The sequence below is a fragment of the Silurus meridionalis genome, chromosome 20 (genome assembly GCF_014805685.1).
Source record: "Silurus meridionalis isolate SWU-2019-XX chromosome 20, ASM1480568v1, whole genome shotgun sequence".
NCBI lineage: Eukaryota > Metazoa > Chordata > Actinopteri > Siluriformes > Siluridae > Silurus > Silurus meridionalis.
The window spans coordinates 9,782,501-9,806,745 of NC_060903.1; the positions used below are offsets into that span (position 1 = coordinate 9,782,501).

The 24,245-nt window shown below is 38.2% G+C and overlaps 1 protein-coding gene across 1 annotated transcript in view; it reads left to right on the forward strand.

Moving 5' to 3' along the window:
• The window catches only part of yeats2 (YEATS domain containing 2), a 45,420-nt gene that overhangs the window by 18,799 nt on the left and 2,376 nt on the right, over window positions 1-24,245 (forward strand). Inside the window, exons 14-30 of the mRNA XM_046876620.1 lie at window positions 5,006-5,188; window positions 5,337-5,589; window positions 6,843-7,004; window positions 7,206-7,312; window positions 8,005-8,148; window positions 11,353-11,520; window positions 11,682-11,997; window positions 12,314-12,448; window positions 14,633-14,710; window positions 14,842-14,995; window positions 15,963-16,039; window positions 16,170-16,249; window positions 16,436-16,637; window positions 17,741-17,979; window positions 18,108-18,182; window positions 18,696-18,769; window positions 24,100-24,177. Of these exons, the coding sequence (XP_046732576.1) occupies window positions 5,006-5,188; window positions 5,337-5,589; window positions 6,843-7,004; window positions 7,206-7,312; window positions 8,005-8,148; window positions 11,353-11,520; window positions 11,682-11,997; window positions 12,314-12,448; window positions 14,633-14,710; window positions 14,842-14,995; window positions 15,963-16,039; window positions 16,170-16,249; window positions 16,436-16,637; window positions 17,741-17,979; window positions 18,108-18,182; window positions 18,696-18,769; window positions 24,100-24,177 (2,525 nt within the window). The remainder of the gene's footprint in view (window positions 1-5,005; window positions 5,189-5,336; window positions 5,590-6,842; window positions 7,005-7,205; window positions 7,313-8,004; window positions 8,149-11,352; window positions 11,521-11,681; window positions 11,998-12,313; window positions 12,449-14,632; window positions 14,711-14,841; window positions 14,996-15,962; window positions 16,040-16,169; window positions 16,250-16,435; window positions 16,638-17,740; window positions 17,980-18,107; window positions 18,183-18,695; window positions 18,770-24,099; window positions 24,178-24,245) is intronic.

Sequence of the window (24,245 nt, forward strand, 5' to 3'; positions counted from 1 at the left end):
GAAGAAATGGATAGCACCTGAGTTAAATATGAGTGTCACAGCAAAGGGTCTGAATACTGAGCACCATGTGATATTTCAGTTTTTCTTTTTTAATAAATCTGCAAAAATGTCAATTCTGTGTTTTTCTGTCAATATGGGGTGCTATGTGTACATTAATGAGGAAAAGAAAGCGAAGATTGTGACGAAAATTAAGATAAGCAAAGAAGAAAAAGTAAAAATTGTAAAGTTTAGGGATACGTAGAGTACAGGAGTGATAGTAAAAAAAACGAGTTTTCCCTCTGCCTCCGCTTATCGCCTCTAACATCCCTCTAACACTGGATATATTTGTATACACAGAGTAAAAGTTTGGTATCCTGATGATTTGCATTATTTAAAACACCATAATTACTTTAAGACGCTTACAAGGGTATTTTGTCTTCATGCTCCATGTTTGTTTTCACTAATAATAAACATACATTTGCATTAAGCATCAATATTTGTCCACACTTAGGTTGGATTGGAGTATGATTTGAGTTGATTCAAGTAAAAACTTGAAAAAAATAAATTTAAGGTACATTTAGAACAGATCAAAATGTGCACTTAAGCGATTTATGATGAGTTAACATGACTATCTTGCGATTAAACACGATTAAATATTTGAATTGGTTGACAGCGCTGATCTATAGAGAGAAATGCTGGTCTTAATTTAACAGCTATGCTGCTGTGCCGATTGAAATTTAATAAGCTAATGTTAACTGACACTTCTTCTCTGATGCAGCAACAGCTGTTCCAACACACACCTTCTGTTCAATATCAAAGCAGGTGTACTGTGATTCAGCAAGAGTTTTGACATAAACTAAGGATGACCCTAATGTCCCCATTGTGCCTGTTGATTCACCATCATGCCATGTTCTCTTATCCTTTTTAATGGTTGCAGGATGTAGTATGTAGGGAGGCATTACCTTTCTGGGTTGTCCATTTGTCCAACTAGTAGAGGGATGAAATTATCACTGTAATTAACACGTCAACTAAATAGAAAATAGAAATAGTTTCATGAGTATCAATGTCTGCAGTAGTTTCTTTTAAAGCTTTCTTCATGTTTGAACTATATTTTAAGGGCTCGACTTGGTGGTCGGGGCATCCTCATCATATCTCTTTTCAGTGCATTTAATTGGTTCCTTTCTTATTTCTCTTATGCTTTTACTTAATTTCACTTTCTCTCTGTTCCTTAGGCCTTTTATGAACTGCAGCCTTCTGGCTGTTCTCCTCTGTGCAGTGACAGTTAGTGCAGATTAGGGAATCTTCTAACTCTATCTGGGACAGGCTCAGAGGGTGTTGCAATGTTTTCTGTCCCCTGACACTACTGGCTATTTTCACACACAAAGATATTAATAGTTCCCGCCAGGCTGAGCAGTGAGACGCATTCAGCAGCTGTGTGTGAGAGAAAGTTTGTTAAATTGCACTATATTCTATTCAGTTTAATTAATGTTTTATTTGTATAGTGCTTTAAACAATGAACATTGTCTCAAAGCAGCTTTACACAGATAATGTGGTGATAAAAAATTAATGTTATTTATAAGTGTAAGTTTGTCCCTGATGAGCGAGCCGGTGGCGACTGTGGCAAGGAAAAACTCCCCGAGATGGCATAAGGAAGAAACCTTGAGAGGAACCAGACTCAAGACAGAACCCATCCTCATCTGGGTTGCACCGAACGTCCATTTATTGCAGATATACGATGTTGCGTGGTACAGTGATGGGGATCAGAAGCAAGCTGTAGTCCTGAGTCAGTGTAGCAGTCTGTTGACATTAACTACAGCCCAATCCATCCTCAAAGCTCCCATTCTTACTCCGGAATTACATGGAACCACCCAAGGCATTGATGAGAAACCGTCCCCAGCTGCACAGGCAGGCCTGGATGAAGTGGAAAGATCCACGGCGAGAAGAGGGGCAGGAACAGTGGTCACTGGATCCTCAGGAGCATGTTTAACTGGACCGAGAGAGAGAGAAAGAAAAGAAAGGGATATGGATTATTATGTGCCCTTATTGTTGTATGAAAGTTAAGGTCACTGTGCAGTTGGGACTCCTGCAAAACTCGCTATGGGGGCATAACTAAAAGGGAGAACCAGAAGGTAACACAGACATGAGCTAGAGACTCGAAGCACTTTTGTACCTCGTTCTGGATAAGGGCGACTGGATAAGGGCTCTGGATGAGGGCGTCTGCTAAATGCCACAAATGTAAACATGAGGGATCTCTGGGATAAGAGACGACCCACCACACCACCGTCAACAAACCTGAGTGAACGTGTGAGAGTGAGGGGACGACAGCATACAAATATCTCCTTTTACCGAACACTCTTTATTCTTGATCCCTTCAGATCTGCTCCTTTACCTAAGACAAATCTACTGATAAAAGACTTGACTAAATAAATAAGTTTTTAACCTCGACTTGAACAATGAGACTGTGTCTGAGTCCCAAACACTGATTGTAAGGCTGTTCCATAACTGTGGGGCTTTATAAGATAAAGATCTGCCCCCTGCTGTAGTCTTCATTATTTAAGGTACCAACAAATAGTCTGCACATTTTGATCTAAGTAGGCGTAAAGGATCATGTTGGTACAGAAGTTCATTCAGATACTGCGGTGCGAGACCGTTAAGTGCTTTATACGTCAGAAGTAGTATTTTATAATCAATGTGAGATTTGATTGGGAGCAGTGTAGACTGATTAAAACAGGGGTGATGTGGTCATGTTTTTTTAGATCTAGTGAGGACTCTTGCTGCTGCATTCTGAACTAACTGAAGTTTATTTATGCACTTACTCGAGCACCCAGACAGTAGAGCATTACAGTAGTCTAATCTAGATGTAACAAAAGCATGAAATAGTTTTTCTGCATCCTGTAACGACATCATATTTATAATTTTAGCAATATTTCTAAGGTAAAAGAAGGCGATCCTGGTAATATTATTCACGTGAACTTCAAAGGAAAGACATGAGTCAATAATCACACCAAGGTTTTTGACTGCTGTACACACTGAGATAGAAAAACAATCCAGAGATGCTAATCGTAAATCGTAATTGGAAAGTTTACTTCTAGCTGCATGTGGTCCTAGTAAAAGTACTTCCATCTAATTTGAGTTGAGCAGAAGTAAGTTATCAAGCATCCACTGTCTAATGTCCTTAACACACTCCTCAACATTAAGTTGATCTCTCTCATCTGGCTTTTCTGAAATATACAGCTGTGTATCATCAGCACAGCAATGGAAGCGATTACAATGTTTATGTATAATTTCACCCAGAGGCAGCATATATAAAGAGAAAAGCAGAAAAATAATTTACCACCTTAACTAGCGCCGTCTCTGTGCTATGATGAGGCCTAAATCCTGACTGATACATTTCAAAAATGTTATTCCTAAGTAGATGTGAGCATAACTGCTGTGCTATAACCTTTTCTAAAATCTTGGAGATAAAGTAGAGGTTTGATATTGGCCTATATGTGGCCTAATGCTCTTTCTCACTCTCACTCTCTCTCACTCTCTTTCTCTCTCTCTCTCTCTCTCTCTCTCTCTCTCTCTCTCTCTCTCTCTCTCTCTCTCTTTGCATTCTGCATAAGACTGCAGTATTGCAGTATTGCACTCTTGGCCTGATAAAGCACCTGTAAAGGCCACTAGTTAATGCTTGTGTCAGTTAAGCATATTTATAGAATTTCTAGGTAAGGGTGTCTGATAATGTACTCATGTCAGTGCAATAGGTAGAATCAGCAATTTTCAAGCCACTTTTATGTAATATTTCTCTTTACATGTTGTCAGCAGTATATATCTTCTTAGAGGGGAAAAGCTCCAGGTATCCTCCAATCATTCTGGACCAGGGTGTATGTCTGTTTGCCTTTCAGTCATATTGCATTTCTTACCTACAATGCACTTGTGTATTTTAGGAGTGTAGCACTAAAACTAGAAGCTAGATTTGTTTAGGAGTTTGGGGTATTAGGAATCCATCAGCATTATTCCCTACACATTTAATTCCCAGAAATTCCTATCTGTGTTGGGATTGTTTTTAAGTGGGTTAATATAAGTCTTGTGACTCAGTATGCTTTACAAATTGTATAAATATTCTGTGAACTTCCACTGTCTATAATTATTTCAGTGGAATTTCGGTATTGTGAAATGTCAACCTCTATAGTTTGCAAGGCTGGTGTTGCTTGTCACTTCCATGTTGATTTTTTTTCCTGTTCTTTTATTTTGAGTCTGAACAATGTAGTGAGGAAATTACTCAGTAAAAGCATTGGAAGCAATATTTTCTCTGACAGTTCTGTTATTCAGCAAGTTTGTAAATCTCTGATTACCCGAAACAAGCAGCATTTTAAACATTATGGTGGTTGAGCTCATTGTGGAAACCAGATGATACAGATGTCATTTATCACACTACAGTGGCTATGCAACTAATCTAGTACGTGTCGCTAATACACAGCAGTACTGAGCTAGTTATTTATAAACTTTCTTTTGGATTCTCCCATTAGGGGTCGCCACAGCGGATCATCCGTATTTATGAACTGCATATGTGATTTGGCACGTTTTACGCTGGATGCCCTTCCTAACGCAACCCTCCCTATTTATCCTGGCTTGGGACTGGCACTAAGAGTGCACTGGCTTGTGCAACCCTAATGGCTGGGGTTGGTTCCCTGACCGGGGATCGAACCCGGGCCGCAGCGGTAGTTATTTATAGAGTTTGTATATTTGTTTAGAAACACATCAATAAAACGAGTGTGGAATCTGGAATAGTTATTTTCAGCTGTGGTTTTATTAATGTGTACTTACGAGAAGTATAGTATAGTATGTCAAAAAATTTCTTTTTTTTGTTTTGTTAATGTCATTTGATACTAAAAAGAGACAGTCACCATAAACTCTTTAGAACATTGCTGTTATACATACATAATGCATGTAGCAGGAGCTTGTCTTACACTGTGGAATGTTATGCACAATTTACAGTTTTGACAGCGATCACATCACCCTGATGTTCTTCATCGTGTTGTAGGTGATCATCAAGCAGGAGCCAGGAGAAGTGACCACTCAGACATCCTCACAACAGCAGACCGGTACTACTGCATCAGCCCAGCCACAGCAGCAGCAGTATGTGACTGTGAAAGGAGGTCACATGATTGCTGTGTCACCTCAGAAGAGTGGGGTCGGGTCAGGGGGAGGAGCCACACCTACCAAGGTGATTAGTTAGTCTCTTTAGTTAATAACTGAGGCACTTAGGAGTATGAAGAAGTGTTAAAATAAATTAATCTCCTCTGGCAAAACTTTATTCATCCCAAAATGTTGGATTATAAATAAATAACCTATTTTTCTTTTCTTTTTTGTAGATAGTGGGGATTCCAGTTGGCTCTGCCCTGCAGTCTGCAGTAAAGCAAGTGGCTATTGGCAGTGGTCAAATCATAGTTAAGTCCAGCCCTGCTGTTTCCAAGGTAATGGGACAGAAGCAGGTGTTGGCGCAGGGCGTAGCTAAGGCAATTGTCAGTGGGGGCGGAACAGGTACCAGCAGTGGGGTGTCTGTACAGCAGGTGCACACCGGTACCAAATCAACAGGAGGATCTGGAGGCAGTGGCAAGAGTGGAGGTCAGAGTTCATTACCTTTTTATGTCTCTTCAAAGCAAAGTTTAATCATGGCATGTGTTTGTTGAAACGTATTAATGAATGTGATATTTTAGGGCAATATAACATACCATTTAAACTCCAATTTAATGTGGCAAACAGAAGTAACGTTCACACACATTGAAAGCTATCAAAGCACCAGAAACATGCAACTGCTTATTGAAATCTATCAAAGAAAAATCTACATTTTGTGTAATGTGATCTTTGTAACGTTCCGATGTCAAGATGCCAACGGTGGTTTTGTGTCTAAAGAGTAATAGAGGCCAGAAACAAACAAACATATGGAGGGAGAGAGAGAAAGTATTTTGGGAACAGAGTGTGAATATGTGAGATGCAAAAAAAATAACTGAGCGGAGAGAAACATGAGGGATGTGAAAACATTGAGAACTAAGGGAATGAAAAATTGGGATTAGTGAGAGAAGTGTTGATTAGAAGAAGCAGTATGTAGAGTTGGGTGTAATTTGCATAGCAGTGGCAAGACATCAGATCTACTCGTAATAGATCCTAGAGTTAACCTGTATAAGTAGCAAAATAAAGGTGACACAATCGATCCCTGGGATAATCCACAATAAGGTGGGTCACAGAAGAAGAATCGACACCTAGATTAACTAAAACACTTCTCTTAGATAAAAAGGCCTGGAACCACCCTCAAGTAGGGTGTTTGTGATTCCAATTGACCGCTCCGGTCGAGATTAGAGAATCTTGTGGTCAACGAATTCAGCTGAGTTTAAATCTAATAGCACTAAAGCTACCATGTCACCAACGTCTATGGTCATTTATATATCTAATGCATTATATTAGATGAGGCAGAGATCGAGGCTTAAGTCAAACCTGGTGTCTAGGCTGACTTCAACCTAGCGGCTGCCCCTGTTTTTTCTCCTTCGGCGTCTTTGCAGTGGGGGTTCAAAAGCCCCGCCAACGTAGGTAACCGGGTAAGTTTGCCTGTGGCACTAGTGGGTAAATCTCATAGTTGTTTAGGTTGGGGTATGTCCCAGAAGACTTTGGCATTGAATAATAAATGTCTAAAGGTTATTGCAGATCGTAGGCAATCAGTGATTAACATAAAAGCAACATGGTCCATACAAACAAAACAGAAACATGGAGGTCAGATGGCAAGCCACACACATCTGCGCCATCTTCATGCTTTTCATTATATTATCACTGACTTCTTTTAACAATTGCGCTAACTACAGTTGTCTTGTCTGCATTCTCCTCAGTAATGGCAACGCTGCAGTTGCCGGTGAATAACCTGGCTAATTTGGCAAACCTGCCTCCGGGCACCAAGTTGTACCTGACCACGAACAGCAAGAATCCATCAGGCAAGGGCAAACTCCTGCTCATCCCACAGGGAGCCATCCTGAGAGCCTCCAATACTGCAGGTCAGGGCTCACACACACCATTTTCCTGGCAGTCAGTATAATTTATTTTATTTTATTTGGAACCCTGATAATAAATTGTGACTTAATGCTGGGAGGTTTTGAGCGAGTCCTTATTATAGATAGAGATATCGAGCCATTTTTTTCACACGTTACTCTTTTAGCTGCTAAAATGCTCTCACTGTGTTTATTTTCTCTTTCTAGCGCAACAGTCTCAGAGTTCTTCCGCTGGTTCTGCTCAGTCATCCAGCAGCAGCACTGGATCCAGTAGCCTGTCCTGCACCTCTTATATACTAAAACAGACCCCACAGGTAACACACCTCCACACTTCAGGACTCTCTGCACCGATCAAATACTATTCTAGTGTTTCAATTTTGATCCACTTTTAACGTTTCATGTTTTTTTTGTTTGTTTGTTTGTTTGTTTGTTTTAAATAAGACACGTTTCATGAGTTTTTGGAATAAATGATTTTTGTGTCCTTAAATGTGTCTGTGATTATTAGATAATTGTAAATCACTGAGTTCTTCACAATCATCCACTGGTGCACACACTACAATCACATAAAATGTGAGCTTAAACAGATTCCCTGGTGGAACCAGATGTGACCTGATGTAGCCAATCTGACAAAAAGTTGCAACCAATATCAATAGTCTGATCATTCTTCGCTTTGATTCTTTTCACACCATTCTGTGTGAAAATACTTGATTAGTTTATGACATATATTGGCCAATTTAGCATTACCTACAATGCCTTGGGCAAAGTTATTTCCTGTATCTAACAGAACTTTATGCATATAAGGATTTTATAGGTTAACTATATATAAAATGTTATGTATATTTAAATTTCACTTAAACTTGTGCTTTTTTCATAGTTTTTGGGGGAGGAGCATGTATCAATCTGCATATTTGCCCGAGTCTGTCTTTTTGTGTGATACCATTCCTGCAGTAACAACAAAAAGGTCTGTCTATAATGTAGTGACCCCTATTGGTATTGATCTTTCCAGGGCACATTTTTGGTCGGCCAGCCAGGGGGTTCCGGGAAAACGGGCACTGCCAGTTCCACAGGTCATGCTGCAGCCAGTCCCACCTCCATTACCCAGCAGGCCATTAGAGTCACAGCAGGACAGAAGGCGGCTATTCTGGCTCAGGTATGTGTCGTGAAAGTCTTTCACATGACAAATGGGTATATGAGTGGAAATTGGTTCAGATATTAGTTTGACATACAGTTATATATCTTGATGCTTTTTCTTCAGTTTTACTTCTGAATTATAACTTTTGAATGGCACTCGAATAAATTCTTCTTTTCTTTGTCACCATCATCACTGGTTTGCACACCTACAGGGACAAATCTATGATGCTAAAATTAATGTTCATAATTCTTTTCTTTTGTAAAGCTGCTCTGTGACAATATCCACTATTAAAAGTGCTATACAAATAAAACTTAATTTTTTTTTGACGCAAGGTTCCACAAGGTTCTTGTGTTATTCATAGTGTCAGAATCTTTTGGTTTTGTAGAAGCAAAATGAGATCCCCATCTATGCAGATTATGATTTGTAGTAAAAGTATATTCATGCTGAAAGCAGTATTGTACATTGTAGAATGATATTAGCTGTACTGGGCAAAAATACATACAGGACATCAAAATTATTTTAAGTATATTGTTACCAAATATTAATGTTAAATCAGAACTCACTATACTTTTAATAAATCTAGGCTAATAAATCATGGCTAATAAGCAGGCTTTGGTGCATGTGTGGGTGGATGTGTTCTTGAATTCTTCAGGAGTTGCTGCTAAGTATTGAATGAGCACCTGCTCCGGGATTCAGCAGCATGCGTGTCTGTTTGATTACCCCACAAATTATTTTCTGTACTCAAAAACAAAATGGGCATCAAAACTAGCACTGTATATTCCATTTAAATACCACCTATGTGTGGGGGAGAGAATAGGACTGATTTTACTATGATAATTATTCATAAATAAATATGAAATTATTTCTGTGGTTAGGGAGGAAGTGTTTGTTGTAGACTGGTCAGTAGGGTTTGCATAATGGACTTTTGGTATGTTGATGGTGTAGTATTGCATGGTATAGCGATGATATCAGGCAATGGTGATAGTTTTGTATCCACCACCTCATTCTGTTTGCCTGCTTTCTTTGACACACATTTTGGTTGAATCAGATTTTGATTATTAATCCCCTCTCCTTACACTCTCTTCTCTCAGCCTACAGTGTGATTCTAGAGCTCTGTGTGTTGGTTTTCTGCATAACTGAAGTAAATGCATGTGAGGCAAAAAAGCCTAAGATTTGCACACGCACATACAAAGTAATTTTTTTTAGGTGCTACCTCATATTGCAGAAACCGCTGCACTAACATAATAACAGAATTGTTCACCCACTTCCTCTCAGAACGAAAGCGGTGTTTATTCTTAGCTCGCGTTAATCTAGTGTTTCGGATGATTGTTTCCCAGTGAGATCTAAACATTAATAATAAGATCCAGAAAAAGATTGGCCAGCCTTTACTTATTACATTTCATATTACAAAAGCTCAGAAATTATTTTTTCTTTTTTTATTAGACAATAGAAATCAGTACATGTATTTGTACTGAAATTTCTTTTGGCTTTCGGGTTCAGTACACGTGTACCGAATGCAATCCTTTTTACGTGCGAAACAAAGTTATAATCGGAGTTCCCTCAGGAGCGTATTAAGTGGACAACCGCAAGTTTGTTTAGTCTCCACCTCGCACTTCTTTTATTATTAAACTTGAAATCATACATGGCAGGGGTATAAAAATAGTTAGCGCAGTGTCACTGTGGCTACTCTCACTCTGTACCGGAAATAAGATTTGTTTTGCGCATGCATGAAAACGGTTAAGTAGAGCATATTTTTAGAAAATTAAATATTTAATATAAAACACACCAAATGGGTAACAGATGTAAACTAATTATTCCATATATTGAATTTTATTCTATACATTTTTGTGCCAATTTAATTGATTACTTAATTTAATCAAATAGTTTAGCATTAATTTCATCATTTTGTTTTTATAAAATATATAATTTTTAATATTTAACCAAGCAGACATTTTATTTTATTTCTTTTAAAAATGTTCAAATGTTTATCACAAATGTTATATATGTAATATATATGTAATAATAAAAAACTGCATAAATAAAAAAAAGGCAAGCAATTTTGTCATGCAATTTCTTCTCCCTAACCTTAATGAAATTGAACCAAACCGTGACTGAAAAACCGAGGTACGTACCAAACCGTGAATTTTGTGTACCGTTAAACCCCTATTTGTGTCTGCCTCTGATTATTACTGTGGCATCGAAGTTCCAAGCCGCTACAGTGATGATTGCTTCATTTTGACAGCAGACCCATTTGCTTCAGCCTGGATTTGTCAAGCAGGAACGATGCATTCAGTAATTTAGTAAAGCAGTTACTTGTTTTGTCAACAACAAAAAGTTGGCTAGGTACTAAAGCGTGAAAATTTTATTTTTATAGACCGTTACATACAATATTTCCTACATTGGCTGTTTTTGCATTCCTGCTAACTGAAGTTTTCACACATTTGAATGCACAATCTGGCATTTAGCGAGGTAGAACATAAACACTGAAAGCTCTAAACATTTTCTGTTATGCTAGCTTCACATTATCCCTTACTTTTCTTTTTTCTTATTAAATAGAGAAAAACATTTAAAACACATTGAACCTGACATGCTTTGGTAAGCAATGTAAACTGTTTGGCAATAAAAGGAATGAAGTCATTTAAATATATTTAATAAATATTGTTTGATACTTACATCAATATTTTTCTGTAAAAGATGTTCAATTGCAGTACATGTATGCAAATAACATTTGCTTATTTATTGCCAGTCAGTCAGAACCTTTTTCATTTCAAAGTTTAAATGTATTGTAATTGTTTCATTTAATTTTTTAGCAATTTATAAACTGGATACTGAGAGAACAGGACTGGGGAAGAAACCAAGTATTGTTTGTCTGCCAGTTGTTATCCAAATATGATATATTTTAGGAGGTTGCCGCATGATTATGTAATCAAAAGAGCATAAGCCAAAGCACAAACCTTTAACTTGTACTTGCTTTGTCACCAAATAGGAGTTACATTTATAAATCTTAGCTGACTTTTTTTTCATGCATTAATATTTTAATGCAATTATATCATGTTACTCAAGCATGAATTTATATATTATTTTATCAATTTTCTTTAAAAACAGGTGCACAAGAACCACGTTACTGTTTAAACACAGTATGTAGTTTGGATTGAATTATTGTTTTAAGCTTTAAATCATCAAAACCGGCCGAGGTGTCATGGTATGTGTGTTAATTGGCAGGTGGTTGGAGGCTCCCAGGGATCTCAGGTAAAGCTGTCTGACGGATCGGTGAAGACAGTGACTGCTGCACACCTGTCAAAACCAGGCAGTACAACTTTGAGGATGACTGGGGGGATCATCACAGCCACTACTTCAAGTTCACCCGCTGCTACCTCCAGTTCCCAGCAGGTAAAATACACATAGGCACGTGGCTATGTTACTGTTTTTCTGCTGTTTATTCTTAGCATTCATGAAACTCTTTAATCTTTTATTATCTTTGTTTTTAAACATGTTTAGTGTAATGCTGTTATTAATTCCTCTCACTCTTTCTCCTGTGTTTCACCCTCCAGTCAGCAGAGGGAGCCGTAGTGTCCTCCTCTTCCTCAGGTACTAAAGCAGCTGCACCGCCGTCTGTACTGATGGCAGCCAATCAGGCTGCAGTAATCAGTGCTGCCAAGAGTGCTAGCTCAGCAGCTAGCCTTTCGAAAAACACCGGCGCCGTTGTAACAATGTCTAAAAACATCAACATGCCGCTCATTAGCCTGTCAAAGGGAGCAGGGACAGCGGTCATGAGCGTGCCCAAGAGCGCCAGTCCCTCATTGGTCAGTGCTGCATCTCTAGTGGGAGGAGCTACAGTCAGTGGGAAAACGGCGACTGCAATTTCAGGTGTCTGATTTTTTGTTTCAGAATAATATATTTTGCACAGGTAACTGAAATTCAGATTATAATGAGGATGTTTGTGAAAGAAAGTGGAAAAAAGTTTTAAAAAATTGAATACAATGTTTACAATTATAGAGTTAAAACACAAATCATTTCGGTAGTAGAAAATCAAAAGCACTAGAATTGTAATTACAAAAATATTACAAATCTTACTTTTAATTTTAAATTCTTTTGATTTTAATCTTTGATTACTGCTTAACATTTTTTTACTATAGTGTGTGTGTGTGTGTGTGTGTGTGTGTGTGTGTGTGTATTTTAACAGGCATGTTAAAGCTACACTCTGGGCAGTCAGGCTCACAACAGACTGTACTGACGATTCCAGCTAACCAACTTAAGCAGCTCAGCATCAGCGGGGCCTCCACCGGTCTCCAGACCATTTTAATGCCTGTAGGAAAAGGTGACCCCATTTCCCTCACTTTCTGTTATGTGGGTGCTGTAACAATCCATGTGATATTTGCATGTAGAAAAGCTGAACGTTTAAACTGAAGGGGAAAATAAATCGAGCATAAAGAACAAATTCGGTCCACAACCAAGAGGAGTGAACTGGAATTTTGTATGCCCTGACAGAGTTGAAATTGAGTTTGAAAGAAACGTGGGAAAGCTATAGTAACCTGTGTGCATAAACAGGCATGCCATTTTGTAATGGGAAGTGTGACTGTGCTAAGAATTAGCTAATCACATTCCACCTCATAAAAATTGTACTGTATAAACAATAATAACTTTTAAATATTATTTATTTCATCAATATTCCATGGTGAACAGCTAACAACAACCTTGTCAATGTCTAATATTTATGGACATGACTATATGTCCATAAATTTATCTACTTCTTTCACTACACATATAAAATGACGACCTGCTCCATATCAATTTCTTTTTTCTTTTTTCCCTTGGCATTACATTTCAGGTGGCTTATTAAGCCTTAGGCATTTGTTTGTATATTTTTGAAAGTGTTCTTCATATTTCTTTTTCTCTACCTTCGTACTTATATACAGTATCTTACAATAGTTTCTACACGCCTCACATTTTAGCAATCATTTTATTATATTCTTTTGAAGGGACTATACTATAGGAATGAAACTTGGATATATTTTAGCCAATGTGAAGCTTGTATAGCAGTATAGAGTTACTGTTCAACTTGTCCAAGAGCATGAATTAATGGAACCATGTCCCATGACTGGTGACACCCTCATGAGGAGTATCAAGAAAATTGTGTCTTGCCTACAGTCAGTTGGTGGTGGTAGCAATATGGCCTGGGGCTGCATGAGTGCTGCTGGTACTGCAGAGCTGCAGTTCATTGAGGAAAACATGGATTCCACCCGTGAGCACCTGTGGGGCATCTTTAAGCGGAAGGCGATAAAGCGCCATGTGTCTAACATCCAGAAATACTGTGATGTCATGAAGAGGAACCCAGCAACAACCTGTGCAGCTCTGGTGATTTCCATGCCCAGGTGGATTAGGGCAGTGCTAGATAACAATGGTGCTCACACAAAATATTGACACTGGACATGGTTATGAAATGTTCACTTAGGGTGTACTCACTTTTGTTGCCAGCTATTTAGACAATAATGGCTGTATGTTGAGTTATTTTCAGAGGACAGAAAATCTGTACTGCTACACAAGCTCTAAAAATCTACTCTACTCTAAAATATATCCAAGTTTCATTTCTATAGTATTGATTCTTTAAAAGATATACTAAAATGGTTTGCACGGATGTGAGGGGTGTACTCACTTTTGACATATTGTATATTTTTCCTATCCCTTATCTATTCTCACACTCATCTTTTTCATCAGGTACACACATCTTTTTTTTTTTTTTTTTTTTTTTTTTAAGGCAGTTTGGATTAATAGCAAGTGGATAAATCTCACTTTGACAGAGAACAGTGTCAATGCACAGTGTAAAGCCATCAGAGAATTATACATACGACAAACTTCATTCTCTGCCCACCTTCACACCAACAGACATTGAAGGTTTGCAGATTTTTAAGCCCACACTCTGACCCTATAAGGCTAGAAGCTGTTGTTAGATTGATGTATGTGTACGGCTGAGTTCTGAGAGTCTGCAGAATGCTCTCTCTCATTTGTTTGGTGCGTTTGCCTCCTTTAGTTATTTTTCTATAGACAAAATATTTAGTCAGTGTATATTTTGGAGCAGAAACTTGTATACTGTTTGTAGTGCTCCTATTGGTCTTATTGTTCAATGCCTTTATTGAATCCATTTTATTGCCTTCTCCTTTTCTCTCTCACTCTCTCCCTATCCCTTACAGGCTGTAATTACAGCACAGATTGATTTGTTCCTCTGTCTAAAGGCAACATGATAGCCAGTTCCGATTCTATGTGTGGGAAAGGCACATGAACATCCTAGTGTTAGATGAGCTGTTTCCTGTAATGGTCCTCTCAGTTTCCATAGTGATGGGACATAATAGAGAGTAGAGAGACTATGTGGGGGGAAAGAGAGAAAACCGTATGTGTCATGTTTCTCAGACATGGATCCATTAGAAAGCATTTAAATAACCACTTTTTAAAATCTACAAATTGTGTAAAAATCATTAAGAATTCCATCTTTGTATGTCTTGTGCAGTAGTGCAGTCTGGTTCTAAAGCTGCATCCAGTGTTCAGAGTGGCGTTTCTCCTTCTACCACCACACCTATAGCTCAAGGTGAGGCACAAATACGTACAGTACCCTGTAAATGAACATAGGAATGTAGATTTATAATACTTGATGTATGTAGACTTAATAGTATTTTTATCCTTTCATTGTATGTTTTTTTTTTTTGTGTGTGTGTGTAGTGAAGACAGAACCTGGGTTGTCCAGCTCCTGCACTACTCCAGTAACGCCCACGTCTACCCTTTTATCCCCTGTATCTACTCCCCTGCCCACAGCCACATCTGCTACTGTTAAAGTGGAACAAGGCACAGAGACCACGACACATGAACTCATTAAGTAAGAACGGTCACAAGATAAAAAGTCAATGTAATTAAACCCACAAGCCCACAGGCAGCCAGCAACACACACAAATAAAAAAAAAACATACACACTGATATAAATATATTGCCCCAACACTCCACAAGTCAAAAACAAATACCATCTATAAACCCACAAGAAATTCGTAATTCATTTATTGCAACAAAAGAAATAATGATTTGAGTGCTCCAGCTGCCCCGCCTCCTATGCCAGACATGTTTCTGGTCTGAGAAGCAAAAAGGAAGGAGACACTGAACTTGACCAGTGCAAAAGCTGATTTTGTAATTTGCAATAGGGTACTGTAAAAATTGCCACCGTTGTCAGAAGTTAAATTGATTTGTAGCTTTTTTAGGAATCAGTGTTGCCCATGTGATCAAAAACTGTGTGTGTCGCACTCTCAAACAGAAGCCTAATTTGAAGTTGGCTAAATATCAAATGGCACTTATTTTAAGGAACTACCACAGCATCTATTTTTTTATATATTTTTTTTTTTATACAAGTAACCTGATAAAACATTTAAGAGTGTTAAAGCAGTGTCTTGAATAGAGCTGTAGATGACTGACCTGAGCACATAGGGCAGCATCAGCCTCATTAAATTGCCCATGCTGTGAATTAGTGTAGTGAGTGTGCAGAGAAACTGTCACACATGAGATCACATCAGTTCTGAACGTACTGAGCACTGAGACATGCATTTCTATTGCCAGGGTCTACACATCGCTAGCACGGTTTGTGTAATGACCAGTCTTGCAGACTCTGTTTAATGTCATAATATCTAAATAGTAAACCAGCGATGCTGCTGCAACCAACATAAACAGTCTAGTGGCATGTACAGTTACTCGTCACAGTTAGGAGTACATTTTGATTGCTGTTGTTTATATTACATTTTAACAAGGCAAAGTTAATAATGATAATATATTCTCTCTTTCTCTCGATCTCTTTCTCGTAGTACTGAACATATTGAAACCATGTTGCAACTATTAACGGCTGCATTGAAGAAATTTCCTTTGATTGTCGCAGAAAAAAGTGAGCCACTTCTCACCTACTTGCTTTATATTTAATCTCAAACTCACTTTGGATTCTTTTTTTTTTTTTTTTTTTTTTATCCTGGCAAATTAAATTGTACTTATAATGCTGTGTGTGTGCATGTTCTTAGCGGAAGATTCCCACCCATTCTGTGCTACCTCTGTGGAGCAATACTATTCCTGGAACATTGGAAAGCGCAGAGCTTCGGAGGTATTGTGTGTGTGTGTGTGTGTGTGTGTGTGTGTGTGTGTGTGTGTGTCTTCGAGTCTGAAGCTGAGAAAGAATTTACAGAATTCACACAGACATGACATTGCACTTTAATATGTCTCAGGTCAGCATAATGTCAAATGTGGTCTCACTCTTGCCTCCTCTCTTCTGTTGCATGCGTATGTGTAGCTCCAGAGAGCAGTAGCAGTGAAGCGTCTAGTTCAGGATATTTTAGACCGGAACCCACGACTGCAGGCCCTCAGCCCCCCCAAAACCAGGGAAGTGGTGCAGTGGTGCCGCCTCCGTGGTTACACACCCCCTGACCCTGAACCCCAGCGCATAGAGGAGGACTCAATAGAAGACATTCTCACACAGATAGACAGTGAGCCAGGTTTGTGTCCAAGTTCTTGTGCATGTGTGTTTGTATGTATACATAGTGGTGACCTGTAAAAACACCAAGATTTTGAGTGATCTGATATTTTTTTTGATGCACGGTTGTGTAATTGATAAACTGATAGTAAGACACTTTTTAGTTATTCTGGACATTTTTAAGCAACTAGCATATTTTTTTATAGTAATTAAATACACCTGCCCAATTTTGTGATTAGCTAATGCAGTTCTGATCAACAATGCGAGAGAAATTTCCACTCCTAAAAAGCAGATCCACTTTTGCTTTCTCTAGCGCCCAATCACAGCTGGCTGAGGCAGGGTCATGATTTAAACTGAAGCTCTCATGACAGTAATCGTGACCGTAATGACAGTAATCACTATGCAAACCTTCAAAACATGTTATCTAACATTAATAACGGTCACGTACATTTGTACAGATGCAGCTTTCACCATTGCATACGTTCCTGTAGAAAACCATGACAAATCCTGCATTAGGGGAGGTGAAGAGCATCCCATAAACTGTAAATTTCATCAAGGCGCAACTTAACCCAGCACTCTCAATAAGAACATCTGGGCTGGATCAGTCTTCTCAGTGCGCACATTAAAACTTATTAAATGTGTGCATTTATCCTGACTTTTGTTTATTAACTAATTATGGATCCCAGACCTTAAAAATATCATGCAGTTGTACAGTCCAGTGCACATCTGTAAATCCACATCAACAGGGACCCGAATTCATCAGCAGGGTAAAATAAAGATGATGATGATCCACACAAGAACAGTTCACCAATTACAACACTGTTTTTGTGTTCATTAAGATTGTATTGTGTTTGTGCCCAAAGGTTTTTTTTATTGATTAGGCCCTTAATATTTAATCTTGCTACTAAATATATTATAAATTGGCCTATCACAAGTATGTCTATTAAAAGATCATTTGACCTAAAGATTTACTCACTGGCTGATTATTTCTGATTAGAAAATGAGAATAAAACAGGCTGTGCTCATAATATTAATGGCAGAGCACACAGAAAGCATGTTTTTGATGGCAAGATGACAGAAATGTGCTTCTAATAAAGAGAGTGCTAAATCTCTGTGTGTGTGTAGAATGTCCATCTACTTTGACAGATGGTGAGGAACTGTGTCAGCGTCTAGAGCAGTTGCAAAAGATTCTGAAGACTGAGCCAGAAGAGGAAGACACGGAGCCTGTCGACATCATTGCTGTTAAAGAGGTTCGCAGCCAGAGGGTCAAGGTCAAGCAGGAGCAGGAGGAGGCGGAGCAGGAGCCCAAATATTTCATGGGGTTGTGTCCCTCTTCACAGTTTATTAGAGACACAGCAGAGCAGGTTATTATCATTCAGACAGACACTTGATCAGTCTGTTGTTCTTACAGCTGTTTATAACAGAGACTTAATTTAGCTCTGCTAATAATCTAGACCTGTCTTTCACTCTTTATCGCCTCTGTCTCTCTCAGATTGGTGTAAGTTTTCAGCCAGTTGAAGTGGAGAGGAACGTCTTTGCTCCAATAGTGGAAGCTATGATTCTCAAGGTATATATTTTTGGGACAAAAGCACTTTTCTGTCTTGGGCTCCACCCTCATTTCAATCTTATGTTGTGTAATGCTGAGCGAGGGATGGAATAAGTCGATGAATTGCACTCGTCTTTATTCTACATCTGTTTCTGCAAGGAATTTGCAAGTTTATCATGTAATTTAAGAAGATTTTTTTTTCTAAATTAACTACATGTACTACTGAAATAGCAAATGTAACCCTGTCTTGTGATCATGCTGATTTTGTTTCTTGTTTGAATGGAATAAAAATAAATAACAAGCTACTTAAAGATAGCAGATTAAAAAGCACATCCACGTCTTCTCCAGAGCCATTCCAAATGTATTGTGATTACCACATAAATGCCATCGTGGTTCTGCTGCCTCAGTCTATTCTCCTTGAAGAAAAAAACATAATACTAGAAAACCTTCTGAACAGTATTTAATATTAATAAATTAACTTGGGTTGTGCGTTTTTATTTCTGTAATTTATTTATTTATTTATTTAATTTCTAGGCTACACAACAGTTTGCCAGCGAGGTCCTGAGGGAATCCCTAGCAAATGCCTATGGGAAGTCACCTCAAAACAGGTATGCCCACCCCTGCATACATCAAACAAAGAATCATTAAATGCGTTATCTATTTAATATTACAGTTGTGTTCAAAATTATTCAACCCCCACTGAAATTTATTGTTTTGGTCGGTTTGACATTGATTATGATCATTCAGTCATCCTGCTTACAATTAAATCAAAGAGGCACGTGTAGGTCAGACAAATATAACATAACATTTATAATGAAATAACCACAAATGTCTTTTCTGAGCTCACATCATTATCAGTTTTATTCAACCCCCAAGTGACATTCAATCTTAGTACTTAGTACAACATCCTTTTACAGTAATAACAGCTTTTAAACGTGAAGCATAGCTTGACACAAGTGTCTTGCAGCGATCTACGGGTATCTTCGCCCATTCATCATGGGCAAAAGCCTCCAGTTCAGTCACATTCTTAGGCTTGCACTGCAACTGCTTTCTTTAAGTCCCACCAGAGGTTCTCAATCGGATTTAAGTCTGGTGACTGCGATGGCCCCTTCAAAATGTTCCAGCCTTTAATCTGCAACCATGCTCTAGTGGACTTGGAGGTATGCTTGGGATCATTGTCCTGTTGAAAGGTCCAACGCCTTCCAAGCCTCAGGTTTGTGACGGACTGCATCACATTGTCATCCAATATCTCCTGGTACTGAAGAGAATTCATGGTACCTTGCACACGCTGAAGCTTCCCAGTACCTGCAGAAGCAAAACAGCCCCAAAGCATGATTGACCCCCCGCCATGCTTCACAGTAGGCAAGGTGTTCTTTTCTTCATAGGCCTTGTTCTTCCTCCTCCAAACATAGCGTTGATCCATGGGCCCAAACAGTTCTAATTTTGTTTCATCAGTCCACAGAACACTATCCCAAAACTTCTGTGGTTTGTCCACATGACTTTTGGCATACTGCAGTCGACTCTTCTTATTCTTTGGGGACAGCAAGGGGGTGCGCCTGGGAGTTCTGGCATGGAGGCCTTCATTACGCAGGGTGCGCCGTATTGTCTGAGCAGAAACTTCAGTACCCACATCTGACAAATCTTTTCTCAGTTCCTCAGCAGTCACACGGGGACTTTTCTCCACTCTACGCTTCAGGTAGCGCACAGCAGTCGAAGTCAGCATCTTCTTTCTGCCACGACCAGGTAGCGTTTCAACAGTGCCCTTTGCCTTGAATTTGCGAATGATGCTTCCTATGGTGTCTCTTGGTATGTTTAACATCTTTGCAATCTTCTTATAGCCATTGCCCTTCCTGTGAAGAGTAATCACCTGTTCTCTTGTCTTCCTGGACCATTCTCTTGACCTCACCATGTTTGTAACCACACCAGTAAATGGAAAAGGAGCTGAGTATCACAGTCATTTTAAAGCTGCCTAATTGGTGATTATTAGGCTTTATTGCTGCTCCCTGATATCCACAGGTGTTTTCAATACCTGATTGAAAACACTTCATTGAACCTCTGTTCTTCAGAGTGGTAGTCTTTAAGGGGTTGAATAATTATGTCAATGAAGAATTCACAAAAGAAACATTTACTACTGTATTACAAAACTAATTGATGTCATTTTAGTTGCATATGGTTCTTTAAGAAGTCCTTGTAGGATTTAATTCTGAATACAATTACAAATGTACACTAAATTCCCTAAAACCATTTACAGCATTGGGGGTTGAATAATTTTGAACACAACTGTAATATTCATTGTGTGTCCATTCTTAGTTTTCTACACATCTTTCTAAAAACATCTAAATAAATGCAAATTATTTGAATCCTGTTCACAACATCACAAGCTCTAGCCTTGTTGAGCTAGTCAAACAATTTTGAGAGTTCAGTCAGTATTTACAATTACTTTATATGTCCAAACGTGGACGTCTTAACCGTCACTCGCATATTTGGCTCTTTCCCAAGTTGTTGCCACAAAGTTGAAAGCTCATAGTTGTATAGAATGTATTTGTATGATGTATTAGGATTTTCTTCTACTAGAACATTAGGCCCAAACATGTTTCATCATGACAATCCCCTGTGCACAAATTGAAGGTTATGAAGACATGTTTCACCAAAACTGGAGTTGGCCAGGAGTCCTCGCTTAACATCACTGCCTGAACTTACTAATGCTCCTGTTGAATTTGACAGTAATGTTCTGAAATGTAGTGGAAGGTTTCCCATTGGAGGCAGATTAATCACTAAAGGGAGACCAAATCTGGAATGGGATGGTCAAACTAAGTATAAGATCGTGAGGACAATTCTTTTGTTACTATGGAGTGAAAGTATTTGGGTTAAAGATCAAAAGATAAATGAGGCAATTCCTAATATTTTCATGTATATTAAAAAAATTAATAACTTACAATAGTTTGGCAGCTTTTGTTTGATTTTTAAAGAGATCAGAAATATTGGAACATATCACATGACAATCGTATTTCGTTGCCCAGGTAACAAGATTGACTGTTCAAACAGTTAATAGTCGTGAATATCTACTTTTGTTTTAAAGCCTGTATTTCACATGGAAGACTACAATTATTTTAAAGCAAAAGATGAACCAACATAAAAAAGTACAGTTTTGTTTCTTGAGAAAAGAAGAAAAATTCCAGAGCAATTGCACAAAAAATGGGAATGCTAGTACAACAATTTATAGAATGTCCTAAAAACCAAAAAACACAATTCTGTTCAGATCAGCCAAAGGAAACAGCAGCAGGTCACAGAAATCTTGTGAGAGCTGTGAAGAAAAAACCAAAATGGACCATACCACAAGGTGCAAAACACTCATCAGCAAAAAGAATTGGAATTCCAGATTGTAATTTTTAAACCAAGATTAACCTCTAACAAAGTTAGGAAAAGCCCAAAATGTAGAGATAGAAGGAATCTCGTCATGTTCCAAAATATTAGAGTGATGCTGTACAAGCATGAGGTCATGTCAGGGGTCAGGATCAGGAATAATTTGCATGCTTTTAGATTCTAGATATGACAAGCAACTTATCCTGGCACAAACAGCAAGTTATCTAAGCACATTTTGAGTAAATTTGAGGAAAAAGGATAGAAGTTACATTAAAGCCATCATTGGTGTTAATTTTGTATTTTTCTTGCATTACAAGTTTTACTTTATTTCTCTACTATAAATTTAAATTAGATTTTATTTGTCCATTTTAACAATGGACATTGGTGGGATCCCAGTCTTGTTGCACATCTCTATTAGGTTTTGAGACAAACATGTGTTTAAGGTTTTGTCTGGAAAGAAATGTCTGTGTAAAGTAGAAGCTAACAGAGATAAGCATATTTGTTATTCAGGAAATGAGTATAAGGATGGGGCTAAGTACTTAGTCAGCATTTCTGTCTGATCTCATTCTCAGGAGGGCAGCTCATACAGCCTAGATTCTTATACTTGTTTACACAGATCTCTATCTCTGCCTCAGTCTTTCTCACACACATGTATACATAATCTGTCTGTCTTCCTTATCTCCCATATGCAACCAGAGTGTTAGCAAAGTCATCACGGTTTTATAAATCATTGCTACACTGGTTCAGCCAATGTATGGCATGCTGTAATTGATCATACACTGTATCATTGACTTATATGTGAAATTGTAGGTGCCACCTAATTAGATCTGCAACTTGGTTGCTTCTTGTATTCTAGTTCATATAGATGCATTTTGCCTTTATAAACGTTCAACATTTAATAAAAACTATTTTATTATAGTTTGTGGACACACACAATCATAAGATTCATATGTGTGTTTTTTGAACATTTAGCCCCAATCTGCTGTTAGAATTACCCAGATTCTTCTTGGAAGATGTTCCACTAGTTTTTCAACTGTGTTTGTGGAGATCAAGTGGTCTTTTTTGTTATTTCAGCAATATACAGTACAATCGGTACACAATGAAATTAAAAGGGTTTCCTTCATGACCAAGGTGGAGCAATGAAACAATATAACTCCAGATGACACAGAGCACAAAACTAACTGGGACACTACATAAAATGCCATGTGTGAAAACAGGTGCAAACTACACAATGAGACAATAGAACTAGTACAGTGCCTGTGTCGACCAATAGATGGTTTGTGTTCATTCAGCTATCAGTGTAAGGTGAGGAGACCTGGGGTGCAGTAGGCATTTCATTTCATCCCATTTTAATTTTTTTCAGTCTTTGACTGTTTGCTTTAAAAAAAAAAAATTATTTCTAAATGTTTTATTATTGTGTAGTAGCATTGTGTAAGTAATGTGTTTTATTTATTTTTTGTTCTGTGAGATTCTCCACTATTTTCTAGTGAAGATGAAGGCTTAAATTGTTGTAGTGTAGGTCACAGCATGCTTCTTAGCATACCATCCAAAATACAAATTAGTTGTGAACTGTTTTTCATATTGAATTTTATTGATTTTGTCAGTTAGTTTGCTGCTATTTGTTTAAGCCCTAGTTCAGAGTTCTGTAGTAGTATTAGGTGATTTAAATGCTAAAAAAGAATATTTGAACACAGGCATTCTTGTATATATGATGGAAGAGTTATGCTGCTGCATTAAGTCGTCTTCAGTACATCCCAAAGATTCTCAGTGGTGTAAAATATGTAAGGTGTAAAATGTGGTGGCCAGTCCATGTGTGAAAATGTTGTCTCATGCTCTCTGAGCCACTCATTCACAATTTGAGTATCTTAGAATATGCCTGTTACATCAGGGCAGAAAAAATCTACTGATGGACAAACCTTGCCATTGATGGAAAAGTCTTCAGTAATTATCTATATAGAAGGCTTTTACCTTTTTGCCTATTTATTGCCTATTTAATGGTTAAATCGAGGTGGTAAAATTTTTATTTTGCCCACGCAGTGTACACTGATCAGGCATAACATTATGACCACTGAGAGGTGAAGTAAATAACACTGATTATCTCTTCATCACAGGACCTGTTAGTGGGTGGGAAATATCAGGCAGCAAGTGAAGCAGGGAAAATGGGCAAGCGTAAGGATTTAAGTAAGTTTGAAGAGGGCCAAATTGTGGAGATAACTAGAGGACTGGGTCAGGGCATCTCCAAAAACTGCAGCTCTTTTGAGGTTTCCCGGTCTGTAGTGGTCAGTATCTATCAAAAGTTGTCCAAGGAAGGTAGAGTGGTGAACCGGTGACAGGGTCATGCCAAGGCTCATTTGTGCATGTGGGGAGCAAAAGCTGGCCCGCGTTGTTCGATCCATCAGACAAGCTACTGTATGGGTCAGGACTGTTTTGGGCAGAATATTAGGCAGGTGGACATAATGTTATGCCTGACAACTAAAATTCCTGTTTGTATTTTAAAAGCCCTGCTATTTTGTGATTTATATAAAATGTTTCCAAAGAACATAAATCTTTATTTCTGTCTTCTCTTTATTTCCAGAGTTCCTAGAGAAATCACAGGCATGAATATACACCAGGCTGTCGGCTCGATACCCAGCTGTGATTTCCTTACTAACCGGTACAACTGCCTACCTTATTTTATTGTGCATTATGCTTATTTACAGCTTCCTGTGGAAGTAGTATAGA